The sequence below is a fragment of the Lemur catta genome, chromosome 23 (genome assembly GCF_020740605.2).
Source record: "Lemur catta isolate mLemCat1 chromosome 23, mLemCat1.pri, whole genome shotgun sequence".
Classification (NCBI taxonomy): domain Eukaryota; kingdom Metazoa; phylum Chordata; class Mammalia; order Primates; family Lemuridae; genus Lemur; species Lemur catta.
The window spans coordinates 20,173,265-20,188,339 of record NC_059150.1 but is presented as its reverse complement, the minus strand read 5'-3'; the positions used below and the strand labels follow the sequence as shown (position 1 = coordinate 20,188,339).

Genomic DNA, 15,075 nt, shown 5'->3' with positions numbered 1-15,075 from the left:
GAAGATTATACAATTGTTCTTTCAGGGGGTCCACCCCAAAGTGGGATCTCCTGCTAAAATACTGACAAATTTGTGGCCTCCTTCTTTATCTTCCGTGGAGTGATATGTATCATAACTTAAGAACCCATGAAGACATGCTCAGATAAAAGAGCCACAAAAAGTAAAAAAGAAATAAAAATTAAAACTAAAAAGATTTTGAAGGTAAAATCGGCTTGTGATGACTTAATCATAGTGTGACATGCTCTGAATTCAGGATTTTACTCTTCTTCAGAATACAGAAATTATCATCTTCAGATTTATAACTTTACATTTAAAATTCACCCCTTTGCAGGATGAATTTAAATTCTACAGGTATGTAAGCCCTTAATTATGACCCTATTTCATTCTTCACTCAGTCGATCAGCATGTGGCACTCTGAGATCAAAACTGTGGGTTCAATTTCCATACGGATCAACTTTGGATATCTTACTGTCATTATAAAAATGCACACACTACTAGAGAAGCAACCTGGAGATACTGCTTTGGAGTCAGACAGACCTGACCTGGAATTCCAACTTGTCCACTATTAACCTTGCAAATCTGGGTCAGTTACCCAAGCATTCTGAACCCCGGTTTGCTTGTCTGTAACATGCAGATAATTCACAGCTATTACTCTGAGGTAAGTATTAACTGAAACAGGTGCAAGATGTTTGTAAAGAACTGACAGCAGTGCCACGCATGGAGTGGGCCCTTGACAGGTTTTGGCAGGGATTAAAGGCTTCCTTGCAGTCTGAGGTCAGAGCAGGGCACGAGACGCAGAATGACTTGCAGTGCTAAGAACGAGCTGTCTAGGCAGAGGCTGCTTCTTACTCTCCCTCCGACTTTACAGGCTTTAATATGCGAGGGCGGCCGGGATCCTGGGAGGCTCTGTTCTATATTAAACATTCTCACACACACTGTTTTCGGAAGGGAGGTGACTTTTGTTTTAACCCCTTCCAAAAATAACTTTCAAACCTAGCAATAAGAATATTGTTGCCTTAAAATATGAAGCCATTGGTGTATTTCCCTTGAAACATGGAGTTCATTGATTTCACGTCTTACCTTTTCGATTTTTTCATCCAGCATTCTGAAGAATTCTTGTTGGCTTTCAGAGATGTGCATGCTGAAAAACAAAGAGCAGTTGAGTGCATACTCCAGTGCTTGCTTAACCCTGGCTCCCTCATTTGAAAAATGCTGAGTCTCTAAACTTTGGGGCAGACATTTATTGATTGCAGATTTTTCCACTGAAATACTCTGAAGTTATATTAAGGATAAACGTCATTACAGTGATCCTGCAAACGTGTTTCATAACAGTCTATTAGAGCCGATGACTTAAGGAATACGATTTCCTTTCAATGCACACGTGCTATTTCTAGTGATGTGACCGGGAACTGCATGCCAAATTTCCCTTCAGATACTCATTTGTGATTTCAAAAATAAAAAGCATGCACAAGCAGCATATGGCATATTTCAAGCCTGTGTGTAACATGAAACAGAAAATTCGTCCTAGTTATTGTATGGAAATGCGTATTTTACAAAGGTGGTCAGCATCGGCACGAAACGCCGCTGGCTGCACAGGTGTGGGCCGGTGGCAAACAAGCTGGCGTCGCCATGAACGCTTTCTGCACCGGCAGCAGCAAATACACCCATTTGCTGAAACTGAAATTCCACTGGAATGTGGGAGCAAGTCAGGAAACATGTCTGAGGAGCACTGGCCCTGTTTTTCTGCTTGTCCTGTACCATCCGACAGCCTGCTTGGTGACAGGGTTGGCAGGGACGAAACGTAAGAAGGTAAGGAAGGCAGAGACGAATCGCAGATGGGAGGGGCATGGGGCAGTGTGGGCCCCGTAGTGACACAGTCTCGTGACAGTCGTTTCTACCCAGCACACAGCTGTGGCTGTTCCAAGGAGGCTGAGTCTGCTGGGTGACAGACGCATGCACCACACCGTGTGTCTCTCAGTTGCTGCTAGTGCCTAGCGCTTGCTTCCGTGGGCGGGGCTTGGAGGATGGCTCTGGGGTGGGCTTCAAGTCTCAGTGTGATGAGACCATGTGACACACCCCTTAGCCTGATGCCTTAAGTTTTAGGGGCCCCAGGGAGGGGCACGAGTGACCTGAAACCTTTCAGTCTTCCTGTGACAGACAGAGGAGGTTCTCCCCTGTGTAAAAAACCAAAATTTAAAATCTTTGAGCACAATGGTATCATCAGCTCTGAGAGGGGGAAAAAAAAACATGAAGTAAATATCTGATACCATTAATCAACTTTCACAGTTTACAAAGCACTTTCACACATATCACGCTATTTTGCTGTCCTTTATATGATCATTTAAATAAGGAAAATATTCTGTTTTAGAAACAGGCCCTCTTTTGCGGCAGGTTGGGAGGGCAAGGCGGAACCTGGGAGGACAGAATACATTAAACTCTCTCTTCTCCGTAGAATGCTGGGCAGAAAATCCATTTTGTGTCGCTGAGTTTTCCCAGGTTGCTCATGGCTTTACTTACTTAGGCACCAAAACATTTTTTATTTGAGCCACTGGGGATTTAAATCTTTCTAAACTGCATAGCCTTATAATAGAAGATCTTTCACAAACGTTATTTAACTTTCACTTAATAACTAGGGGCCAGTCCCACGATCTTAAATTGCATACTCTCCCGTGGTACTGTGACAGCCGGAGCCACGAGGAGGGGGAGAGCTGGCGCTCTCTAAGCAGAACGTCCTCGGTCCAGAGCCCGCTGCTGAAGTTCTGCTCTCATCTCTTCTTGTCACCGTGGCCTCAGTCCTCTGTCAGCACTCTTCCCAGTTGCTGCTTCTACGTCATGCTTGGAAATAGCTCAGCCAACCCAGTCTGTTAGAGCTGTGCCTAAAGTTAGCATCAGCAGACTCCGGGGAGAGCCTGGGGGCTTTCCTGTGGGTGCAGAACGTGAATGCTCCGTCACCCACTTTGCTGCTCACGCACCTTTTGGGCGTCTTCCCTATTCTTGGCCAAGCTCTCAGCAGAGCAGGGTGCTGGACAGCTCTGGGGCCCCGGTAGGAAAGGCATGAAGATATACAGGTATCTTAATATAGACAACTAGATAGATAAACTGTGTGTGTATATGGTTTCCCTGGAATAGCTGTTAATTAATTGACAAAGTGCTCACTATTTACATTCGTGCAGTTCATGACCCCTCACAGAGGCGGCACAGCTGGTTAGCAGGGGTGATGGGCAGGGCCTCGGAGTCCTCATCCGTAAAACCCGCAGGCACTCTCTGAGGGCCCTTCTCGCACCAGCAGTCTGTGGTTGATACTGACTTCCATTACCTCCTTTATTTAAATACCACAACATGAAAACAGCAATGTTTGGTTAGTACTCATACATATGCACATCAGAGGGATGAGAGGTAAAGTTTTAAGTATTAATAAAAGCAACTCTGCAAATGTGTCTGCCATCTCTGTGATCAAGAATGCACTTACTGGCCGGGCGCGGTGGCTCACGCCTGTAATCCCAGCACTCTGGGAGGCCGAGGTGGGTGGATCGCTCGAGGTCCAGGAATTTGAGACCAGCCTGAGCAAGAGCAAGACCCTGTCTCTACTAAAAATAGAAAGAAATTATCTGGACAACTAAAAATATATATAGAAAAAATCAGCTGGGCATGGTGGCGCATGCCTGTAGTCCCAGCTACTCGGGAGGCTGAGGCAGGAGGATCCCTTGAGCCCAGGAGTTTGAGGTTGCTGTGAGCTAGGCTGACGCCACGGCACTCACTCTAGCCCGGGCAACAGAGTGAGACTCTGTCTCAAAAAAAAAAAAAAAAAAAAAAAAAAAAAAAATGCACTTACTGCAGCTCGGGGGTCCCTGTCGGGAGCTTGCGACCAAAAGTGCCGGCCAGGAACCTCGGGATGCATATAAGGCGAAGCAAGCACAAAACTCTCGGTGGTTCCAGCTTTGTATCGCCCCATGACACGGAAATGCTCCCTGCTTTTTCTTCCTCTAAGAGTATTCGAACAGCCCTCCCTGCCTGTCTTTGCTGCATTTCATAACCCACCGAGAAGTCCCACTCCAGACTGAGCCACTCTCTTGCCATCTCGAAATGTGTTCCATGGATTGTGTTAGATGTAAAAGACTGAATGGAAGGGAGAGTTGTTACAGTCGAAGCCTGATGCACCAGGCAGGCTCCTTCCTGTTGCCACTGCAAGTGTGGCAGATACTGCCAGAGAAGCAAGTGCCCGCCGGAGATCCTGGTCACCTGTGCATCGTCTCAGGTTTGGGGTAATCAGAAAGTATGAGGCTTACTCCTCTGTTCTTCATGGGTTAGTTTCACAGAGGAGCACAGAAATCTCTTCACCAGGAGCCAGAGACAGAATTTTTACTCTAATGAAATAAATGACCCCCATCAGCTGATTCCCGCCTGGATGAGCACGGGTCCCCTGTTCCCAGGTGGAAACCCTATTGACACAGTGGCATCAATGCAACTGTTTACCTTCAAAAGTACAAGCCGCTGCACTGTGAAAAACTGTCCTTCGGTAACGGCTCAATTCTTATATCCTTTCTGAGGCCCAATTTGGTGATTCTGACCGAGGGAGAGAGGAGGAGGGAAGGCTCCCTGGCTTTCTGTCTTTCCTCGAGATATTAGAAAGGGATCACGGAATTGTTTGTGACTTAAGTTTATCGAGGATGAACACCTGTTGCTAAGATTCACTAGCGTATACTCAGAGAAGCCTGTACAGTGGTACCTACTTTACTGAACAGAGCTCAACAATTTCGGTTTTTCCTATTTCTCTCTAATAACTAAAACGCAGCCTTGGGAAACGGAATGCTCTGCCAGAGCCCCTCTGGTGGCCCCTGGTTAGTGCGAGCAAAGCCCCCATGAGTTAACCCCGCACTGGCAACGTCATTCTTCCCAGGACTGTCAGCTTACGCAAAGGAAGCCAATTAATGAACGGTGGGCACAATGGGCTTTACAGCTAAGATACATGGCTTTCACTTTTAGAGACTTAACAAAATAAAGTTTCCAAATAATAAAAACCTAAACACAAAAATATGAGGCAAAGTCCTAATTCCCTACTATTTTACTCATAAAGGATGGCACAATATGCCACCCCAAAATCACTTTGGCATAAGGATTATTTTGAATTAAAGGCAACTGAAAAACGGCAGGAGTAGGAGGGGCACTCTGACCCCCTTTTCTCCAGAAGGTGGGAGAGAAACTTCCCGTGTGAGTGGTGCCCTCTCTGTACCAGGAGGAAAGAGACATTCTCACCACCAGAGATAGGGAGTCGGAGCCAAAGGAATTCTGTGCGAACAGCCCTTGCCAAAATAACTCTTACCTTCCTTTGGTCTCCCCATATGTTTTAGGTCCCTTTCCACAATTGTCTCTCTTTGTTCAACCTGGTATAAAAGCATGTGGTTTTTGTCACTTCTTGGGGTCTTTTCCTATGGGGCTCCCATGTACACGTAAAAACCTGTATGTTTTTCTCCCGTTAATTTGTCTTATGTCAATTTAATTCTCAGTCCTAGGCAGAAACCCTGAGAGGGCAGAGGTAAAGTTCTGCCTCCCCTACACTTGCAAAAATGAAGTTCAATTACCCAGTGGGTTCTTGGTAAACCTTGGCCTGGACTCAGATCCCAGCTATTCTTTATGATCATTATTCTTTTTCAGTTGGACCTCAGGGAAGTAGATTTATCCTGATCCTCATTTTGTGACAGACTCCTACTAGGAGCTCATGCATAGCTTACTTTTAATTATTTCATTAATTATTTTGATTTTTAAAAAATAGTATAATAAGCACCCAGGAAATCAAAACAAAAGCAAGGCCTTGACCACCACTCCATCCCTGTGTGTCCCCTCAACCCAACGGGACCGTCACTCCCTCGCGTTCCTTTTACGTAGTTTTACTGCATCTCTATGTGTGCCTTTAAAGAGCAGTTATTTATTTCAGGTGTTTTCAACTTTGTATTTTTTTAGGCACTAAATGAGTTTTATTGAGGAGAGAAAGATAGGATTATAGAGCAGGAACAAGATATAGGTTTACAGAGTTAGAGCAAGACACGATCGCCACAGAACAACAAACGGGCCCCTTGTTGTACCCAAAAAAGCGTGTTTTCAACTTTATAAAGAGTGCATCACACTCTTCGTGATCTTTCAGGACTTACTCTTTCCTTCTAATATTATATTGCTAGGGTCTACCCCGCACTGTGCACTGCTGCTGTACGTTTGTATAAACTGCTAACAACCATTCCATTGTGTGAATGTAGTGTAGTTCCTTTCCCCAACCTCCCGTTACAGGGCATTTGGGTTGTTAATTATTAAGGCACTCTTACCAAGCGCCAGACAGTGCGATAAGCACTGAGCGGACATTATTTCATTTATTCCCCAGCTCTGTAAGACAGGATTGTTCACTTCCATTCTTCTCTGCGAAAAATGAAACTCAAAGACATTAGGTCACCTGCCTGAGATCACAAAGCCAGTAGAATGTGCTCTACGTGTAGCATCAAATGACGGTGTGAGGATTATCTGCCTTTATGGTGTGAGATTGTCCTTCTACTCATGGGGAAAAAAGAATTATCTTATTTTGTAGTTCCATATAGTAAATGCTGGTTGCCTTGATCCTGTAGGTCAGCAAGTAGGAAAAGTAAAGTTCTTCTCTTGGCCCTCCAGGAAGATTTCTTAATTGAATTCCAAGCATCTAAGGTTCTGATTCACAGTTTAAAATAAACACACACACACACACACACACACACACACACACACACACGCAAGCACACTGCTATGTGGAAAACAGAGAATTTTCTTCACAATTTAATGTAAACACATGAACCAATTTAATAAACTTCTTTGAAAGCTTCAGCACATGCCAGTTTGTGAAGTGTGCTGCTTCTGGGTGTCCAAGTTAAATAAGCATTTTTTTCTAACAGAAAAGAGAAATTCTCCTCCATTCAGTCTCCCCTTATAATTCAGAGATAAGGGAAGCATTTAAACGTAGCACATTTGACATGGCTTGGATGAAAAGGCAATTTGGCTGTACCAGATATCTGTTGTCCCCAAAAGTAGAGAAAGTGGATAGAAGTGACTAGCAGTGAAGTGGACTGGGAAGATTGTGGTAATAGCACAACATTTACCTAAGGGTGAAAAAATTGTATGCATTATTACACTGGCGTTGTAAATGATAAGTGGATTTCAAAGTGTCCAGGTTTCTTTGAAAGTGACAACTAAATCACTGAACCTATTACCTACCCCTGCGGTATCCTAAGTGCCATGCTATGGAGGCCATGTCCGAAGCAATTCCACAGACACTGAGCCAGGTTACAGCGATTATGAAGAAGGTTATTTTTGCCTCAATTTTCTGGAAGAGCCAGAGATAACATAACTTCTTCTGCTAATGATTTTGACTTATGGGGCCATTAATACATCTATGTAATAGGCCAATTTATTTTGGGGTGGGGGATGACAGTGTCAAATGTACCAGTGTCATTGGTACCCTCAGAGAATTTGTTTGCATTTAGGTGGACGCCACAATAGAGATTTGTAGCCTCTGGGACAACAGAGCCTCTGTGAAAAAAGGAAACGATAACTTCAAATTCACACAAAGTACATTTTATCATCCAAGTGGAGTCAGTCCTAGAACAAGCTAGAAAACTACTCATTATTGTTTTTAACTTTTTCAAATGCATTCACTTTTTAAATAAAATGTTTATGGATGGTCATCTATTGGTAATCAGCAATTGTATTTTCAAGTACTTACTATAAATGAGGAAATGTACTAGGTACTATAGACATCCTCATGGGATACAATCTTTTTTTTCTAAGTTAAAAACTTTTTTATTTTTTCTTATGTTCTTTTAAACTTTCCAATTGTGAAAAACCTAACACATAGAAAACATATAATGTTATTTGGGCATTTTTGAATAATGATAATTAAAGGAACACGTGTAATTACCACCCAGATTAAGAAATAGAGCCTCTGGTCTCATGATCTTCCATCTAGTCAGGAAGAACCACTACTCTGAATTCAACGCCTTTTCATTGCCTTGCTTTTCTTTATTGTTTTCCTGTTTACTTGTGCACGACACACTGCTCAGTTCTGCCTGTTGCTGCACTTTATATGAATGGAACCACATGTACGCACACAGTGCCACTCCCTCTGCACCCCATCATAGGAAGATGCCACAGCTTTGTCATCTATTATACTTTTGATGGACATTTGGGTTTGACCTTCAAGAGCTCTGAGAACGCGTGTAAACAGTGCTGCTATGGGCATTTCAAGATATGTCTCCTGGTACAAATGTTACAAGAGTCTCTCGAGGGTACATGCCCGAGAGTGGACGTGCTGGGGATGAAGTGTGCCTAGCTTCAGTTCTACTAGATAATAAAATTATTTTCCAGATTGTACCTGTTTACAGTCCCACCAGCAGGGGTTAAGGGTGTCTGTTGTTCCGTTTTGTGCCGTTACAATTCTAAATTTTTGCCAGTCTGGTGGTGTGAAATGGCATTTTTTCATATATATTAGCCATTCGTGTTTCCTCTTCAGTTAAATGGTGGATTATATGTTTAGTCGGTTTTTCTATGGGTTCCCTGTCTTTTACCTAGTGATTCATAGAATTACTTTATATATTCTCAAAACCTAACTACTGTCAATTATATGTATTATAAATATCTTCCCCCATTTTATGATCTTTTACTCTCTTATGGAGTGCTTAATTTTAAGCAGTCATATTAATTAACAATTTTCCTTAAGATCTGCATTGTTTGTGTCTTATTCAGAATTCTTCCCTACCCCATGGTCATAGTGATAATCCTCATTTTCTTCTAACTGGCCTGCAGTCAGCTTTGCCAGGTATTATATCTGTCTTCTTTACTCTGTTCTTACACCAAACCACACTGTCTCAATTACTAAGTATGTCTGTGTTATCTTGTAGGCAAAATGGAACTCACTCTGAAAACATATTTACCTTTGAAAACAATACAATTGTCCCTCAGGATCTGTGCGGGATTGGTTCCTGGACACCCCTGCAGATACCAAAATCTGCAGATGCTCAAGTCCCTGCTATAAAATGGTGTAGTGTTTGCATATAACCCCCACACGTCCTCCCGTATACATTAAATCGTCTCTAGATCACTTATGATACCAGTACAATGTCTACACATCCATTCATTCACAGGAATTCAACACAGTACTTGCCATGTGGCAAATTCAAGTTTCGCTTTTTGGAACTCCATGGAATTATTTTTTTTGCTGAATATTTTTGATCCACAGTTGGTTGAATATGCAGAAGCTGAATCCATGGATACATGGAGGGGCGACTGTATAAGGAAAACAGGAACTAGAACTTACTTTGCTCTGGGTTGATGAACTAATCCCGGAACCTCTTTATTAGTTTTAAGTCTTGCATTTGAGCTGGCACTTTTTTCCTGAAACACATAAACACACACATGTAAAAGGCAAGATTAGAATTCACAATTAAATCATAGCATGAGTTTTCATCACAGAAATGTTAGATCTGTCTGGGGCCCTATCCCACAGCTGGTCACCTCACAGGGACATAAGTCCTTGCAGAGATGTTACACGCTACAGGTAGAACCTGTTAAACATATTAACTTGGACCATTGTGATGAAAAGAGGAATCAGCTTTATAACAATTATGACTCTGTTTAGAAAACAATGTGTAGTTAATATTTAATTCTTTAATAGTAACTCTAATCAAAGGACAGAGGACGCAGTGTCAAAAGGAGTAGCCGCAGTACAATTGCAGCCACTGTGTACTTGCCCAGGTTCAACGACTTGCATGCATTTTATTTGCCAAAGACAAACTGCAGTGACTGAGACATAGTTTACCCAAGACCCTACCTGTGACAGGGACAGGAACATGCCTAAAAATAATGAATATTTCCAGTCCACAATAAATATTGGGATTGAATTCAATCAAATTAATAAAATTCAGTACTAACCTGTATTCAAGAAACACTTCTTTTTGGCTTTTAGCCTGACCCAATTTCTTCTTCCCAATATACTAGCCACATGGGAAAGAAATACTCTCACATCTTAAAATGCCAGTATATTAGTAAGGACTCTATCCCAATACTACTACTGTTCTGAGTTTTCACAGCTTTATCTTTAAAAAGATATTCAAGGTGCCTTATAATTTGCCCATAAAACATATCCCCAAATGGAAAGGGAAGATCATTCTAAACCTATTTAATAGGTGACTATATACATTCAAGGAACTTGAGCTGTGGCCATGATGAAAGACCAAGTCCAGGGCAAGGAATAAAAACTGCCTCACCACAGCAGAGTGACGTAAGATGACACAGAAAACAGGCCCCCAAATGGACTCTTTTGAGTTGATATTTCTCCTAGGACAGCGGAAGCCATTTAAGTCAGTGAAACTACAATGATTTACATGCTCCGGTTGATTGTTATTAACTGTCAAACATGAGCTTATCTGCATTACATCAGTGCTCTGAAAAAACAAGGCAATTTTGTTTGTGTTCTTCTAGGAAAAGACAATAATTATAATTCTCTTGCAGACTATCTTGTCTTCCTTACCTTACATTAAACTTAAGAATGTTTTCACGAACATTTAAGAAGTGCAAAGTATATACTGTTCTTTCTGCTAGTCAAGTCAGGGAATAGCAGACAAACTGTCTTATCTTTTACAAAACAGGGGGAGAAATTAGAAAATTTTAATGCACCAGCTCCAGAAGGGCAGGGCCCACATCCTCTCTTTACCATGGGGTCCATGGGGCAAAGGGCTGGGCGCTTCATGGGAGGCACTCGGCAAATACTGGTGAATGAATAAACAATGTCAACAAGTGAACGATTTCCCCTTAGAAGTTAGAGGTAAAAATGGCACAAATGTAGTCTCTCTGCAGGACTGAAGATATAAATTCCTTCCAAGTTGGTCATTTTCTACTTTAAACTTTATGTCTTCTTAGATTAAACCCTGAGAATGGAATGATAGGACAAACCCTCATCCCTTTTCTCTATTCACATAATTTCCCAGACTCTCTGAGCTTAAAATGATAGACTGCAATTTTAAGCATTTCGGAGGCAGGAAATTGATTTCTAATTCTATGAATACCAATGCTATACAATGGCAGGTTGTTTCTATTCAATTTGTTAAACGGTACCCTTCAAAAGCACTTTGCCTCACCAGATCTTTCTTAAAAACCCATTCTCGTTTGCTAAGTAAAGAATGAACCCCCAAACGACAGGGGCTCAACGGACGGGCAGGAGAGAGAGAGCAAGGCCTCCGCTGCACACCACTCAGGTGTGGAAACCCAGGGCCAAAAGTGAGGCAGAGGCAAAAGGAGCAAGAGCAGCTGCAGATTTCCCAGTCTAAATACGTAATTACAAAAATCTATCATGCATTCATAATGTGTTTGTTCTTCTTTTGTAAATTACCACTCACCAAGACCAATACCAACTCATGGATCACTTACTGTAAGTCAGGGCTATTTTAAGCAATTTATATAAATTAATTCACTTTAATGTTCAAAGGTATTTATACATATTAACTCATTTTTATGCCTATAATACCTCTGTGAGATAGGTACCATCTTTATCCCCATTTTACAGATGAGGAAGCAGAGGCAGAGGGAGGTGAAGTACTTACCTAAGACCATCCAAATCATAAGTGGTAACACAGGGATTTGAAACCAAGCAGTTTGGCTCCAAAGTCCATGTTATTAGCCTCTAGGCCAACATTTCTCAAATTTTAGTATCAAGACCCTTTTACCTATAATCTCCAAATTTTGGCTCATTTCATTATGTCATATGAAGAAAATCACATTTGTTAAATTCACCATCCACCTTACCAGAAAACTCTTGACTGAAGCTATCAATCTCATGATGGGAGGTAAAACTTTTGCAAAATTCTAGTTTTTCGTTTAAAGCTTGAATTTTATCACTGGCAACAAATATTATTGTCTATTATTTTCCTTAAAGTAACAGGCTCCCTTCATTCTTTTTTTGAGAAAATGATTTGCCAAATACCAGGTCTGAATACCCATAATATATCTGCCAGGCTTTTGTTTTTGTTTTTTCTTAAGTAGACATAGTGCTCCATAAAAAACAACTGCTAGTTCAGCTTGCAGTTCAATCAGCTGCAGAAGTGCTTTACCTTGTGATGCCCATCTTACTCGGGTACGCAGAAGAAATGCTTTATGTGTACTTCCCATTTCATCACATGGACTATTAAAAAGATATGCAACCAAGACACAAGATTTAATGAAATGAAATAATTTCCACTGTTTCATCAAGGGTATTCGTAAGTGAAAATGGATTTATTTTTCTACTGTGAGTCCATGGTGGTGGAGAATTTGATAACTACCAATAGGGTTTGATGCTAATGCCTTGAATTAGGCTAAGGCACCAGCAGTTTAACCTACTGTTGCTCTTGCACCATCCATGCAAATGTCAACACAGTGAAAACGGCAAGTAGCTTCCTACTATTTAATATTATTAGGAAAATGACTCCAAGAGCTCCCTGAGGAAGTCTCAGGGACTTCCAAGGGGTCTGCAGACCACACTTTGGCTATAGTGCCTGTCTTTTTTGCATGGAAAAGAATTATCGATTATTTAAGTACGCTATATGCTGTATTTAAAAAAATATTTAACAGCCATTTATAGAGGTAAAGTTTATATTCTATAAAATTCTACCATTATATTAATAACTATATTATTAAATGATGTTAGTAAATATACAGAACCAAGCAATCATCACCACAGTCCAGTTTTAACACAGTGTCATCTTCCTAAAAAGTTTCCTTATAACCATTTGCAGTTAATCCCTGTTCTCATCTGTAGCCCTGGCAACCACACAGATCTGCTTTCTGTCTCTAGAAATTTGCCTTTTCTAGATTCATATAAATGGAATCATATAATATGTAGCCTTTTGTGTCTGGCATTTTTCACGTGGCATAATGTTTTTAAGGCTCATCCATGTTGTAGCATATATCAGTATTTCATTAATTTTCATTGCTAAATAATGCATGGATATACATTTTGTTTATCCATTCACCACGGGATGGACACTGGCATTGTTTTCCATTTGTGGCTATTATGAATAATGCTGCTTTGAACATTCACATATAAGTCTTTTTGTGTGGACATATGTTTTTATTTCTCTTAGGCAGATTTCCTAGGAGTGGAATTGCTAGATTATATAATAACTTTATGCTGTACTATTAAAAACATTCCAAACTGTTTTCCAAGGTGGCTGTGCTGTTTTGCATTCCTACCAATGCACGATGGTTCCAGTTTCTCCACATCCTCCCACCAACATTTGGTATTGTCTTTTTTCAATTATTGCCATTCCAGTGGGTGTGTAGTGGTGTCTCACTGTGGACTTCATTTATTTTAAAAACGTAACTTTTTAAAGGCTTGTTTGTATTTATTTATTTATTTTTATTTCTGCATATTATGGGGGTACAAATGCTTAGGTTACATATGTTGCCTTTGCCCCATCCGAGTCAGAGCATCAAGCGTGTCCATCCCCCAGACGGTGTACACCACACCCATTAGGTGTGAATATACCCATCCCCTCCACCCCCCTTCCACCTGCCCAACACCCCATGAATGTTACTGCCATATGTGCACTTAAGAGTTGGTCAGTTAAGTCAGTTAATACCAACTTGATGGTGAGTACATATGGTGCTTGTTTTTCCATTCTTGTGATACTTCACTTAGTAGAATGGGCTTCAGCTTTATCCAGGATAATATAAGAGGTGCTAGATCACCATTGTTTTCTGTGGCTGCATAGAACTCCATGGTGTACATACACCACATTTTATTAATCCACTCATGTACTGATGGGCACTTGGGTTGTTTCCACATCTTTGCAATTGTGAATTGTGCTGCCATAAACATTCTAGTGCAGATGTCTTTTTATAGAATGTCTTTTGTTCCTTTGGGTAGATGCCCAGTAATGGGATTGCTGGATCAAAATGATAGTTCTACTTGTGACTCTTTGAGGTATCTCCATGTTGCTTTCCACAGGGGTTGCACTAGTTTGCAGTCCCACCAGCAGGGTTTGAGTGTTCCTATCTCTCTGCATCCACGCCAACATTTATTGTTTTGGGACTATTTGATAAAGGCCCTTCTCACTGGAGATAAGTGATATCTTATTGTGGTTTTGATTTGCATTTCCCTGAGGATTAGAGATGTTTAGCATTTTTTCATATGTTTATTGGCCATTAGTCTGTCTTCTTTTGAAAAGTTTCTGTTCATATCCTTTGCCTAGTTTTTGATAGAGTTGCTTGATTTTTTCTCGCTGATTTTCCTGAGTTCTGTATAGATTCTAGTTATCAGCCCTTTATCAGATGTGTAGCCTGTGAATATTTCCTCCCATTCTGTAGGTTGTCTGTTTGCTCCCGTGATAGTTTCCTTGGCTGTGCAGAAGCTTTTTAATTTGATTGAGTCCCATTTATTTATTTTTGTTGTTGCTGTGATCGCCTTTGGGGTCTTCTTCATAAATTCTTTGGCCTAAGGCTTATTTTTACATTTCTCCATATTCCCCAGAAAGCTTCCCAAGTAAAATGTTTCCATTTTACTTGGGAGCAACTTATTGGTTGGCTGCTTTTGCATAAAGAAGTCAGTTTTATATTTGTTTATAAACATTTAACTTCTGCTTTGGGATTTGTTTGTTGAGGAAGGGGAGGTTTAAAGAAATTTTTCTACTTAAAAAAAAAGAGGAATAAGCAAAGAACAGGGCTGGAGGAAGGAGGAGGAGGAGGGGAGAGCAGCGGCGATGAGTGGTTCACTATTAGAAGCAGCTCAGACGGAGCAGACTCAACAGAGGGGGCTGACAGCCGTGCAACGTCTGGGGAGCCCCAGAAATAGGAAAAGAGAATTAAATTGGGAGATGATGGAAGAGGTAACTAAGATACTGTTTCCCTGAGCAAGAAAAAACTATTTTAATGCTATTTGACTCTTGTAAGCTAAGTACTTTACCTAAAATAAACTGAGACCAACTGAGACTAAGATGAAGTCACTTGAAAGGGTCCCCAACAGGCAGTTTGTTTTTCATGACCCGTCCTCACTTGCACCAGAACCATCTGGAATGCTTGTTAAGATGCAGATTC

The 15,075-nt window shown here is 41.1% G+C and overlaps 1 protein-coding gene across 3 annotated transcripts in view; it reads right to left on the bottom strand.

The window, feature by feature from the left end:
* Window positions 1-15,075, bottom strand: part of C23H1orf21 (chromosome 23 C1orf21 homolog) — a 220,601-nt gene that overhangs the window by 21,515 nt on the left and 184,011 nt on the right. For all 3 annotated transcript variants that reach the window (XM_045536396.1, XM_045536398.1, XM_045536397.1), the window contains 2 exons: window positions 9,326-9,402; window positions 1,081-1,141 (listed from right to left, as the gene is read on the bottom strand). In XM_045536396.1, coding sequence (XP_045392352.1) covers window positions 1,081-1,141; window positions 9,326-9,402 — 138 coding nt within the window. The remainder of the gene's footprint in view (window positions 1-1,080; window positions 1,142-9,325; window positions 9,403-15,075) is intronic.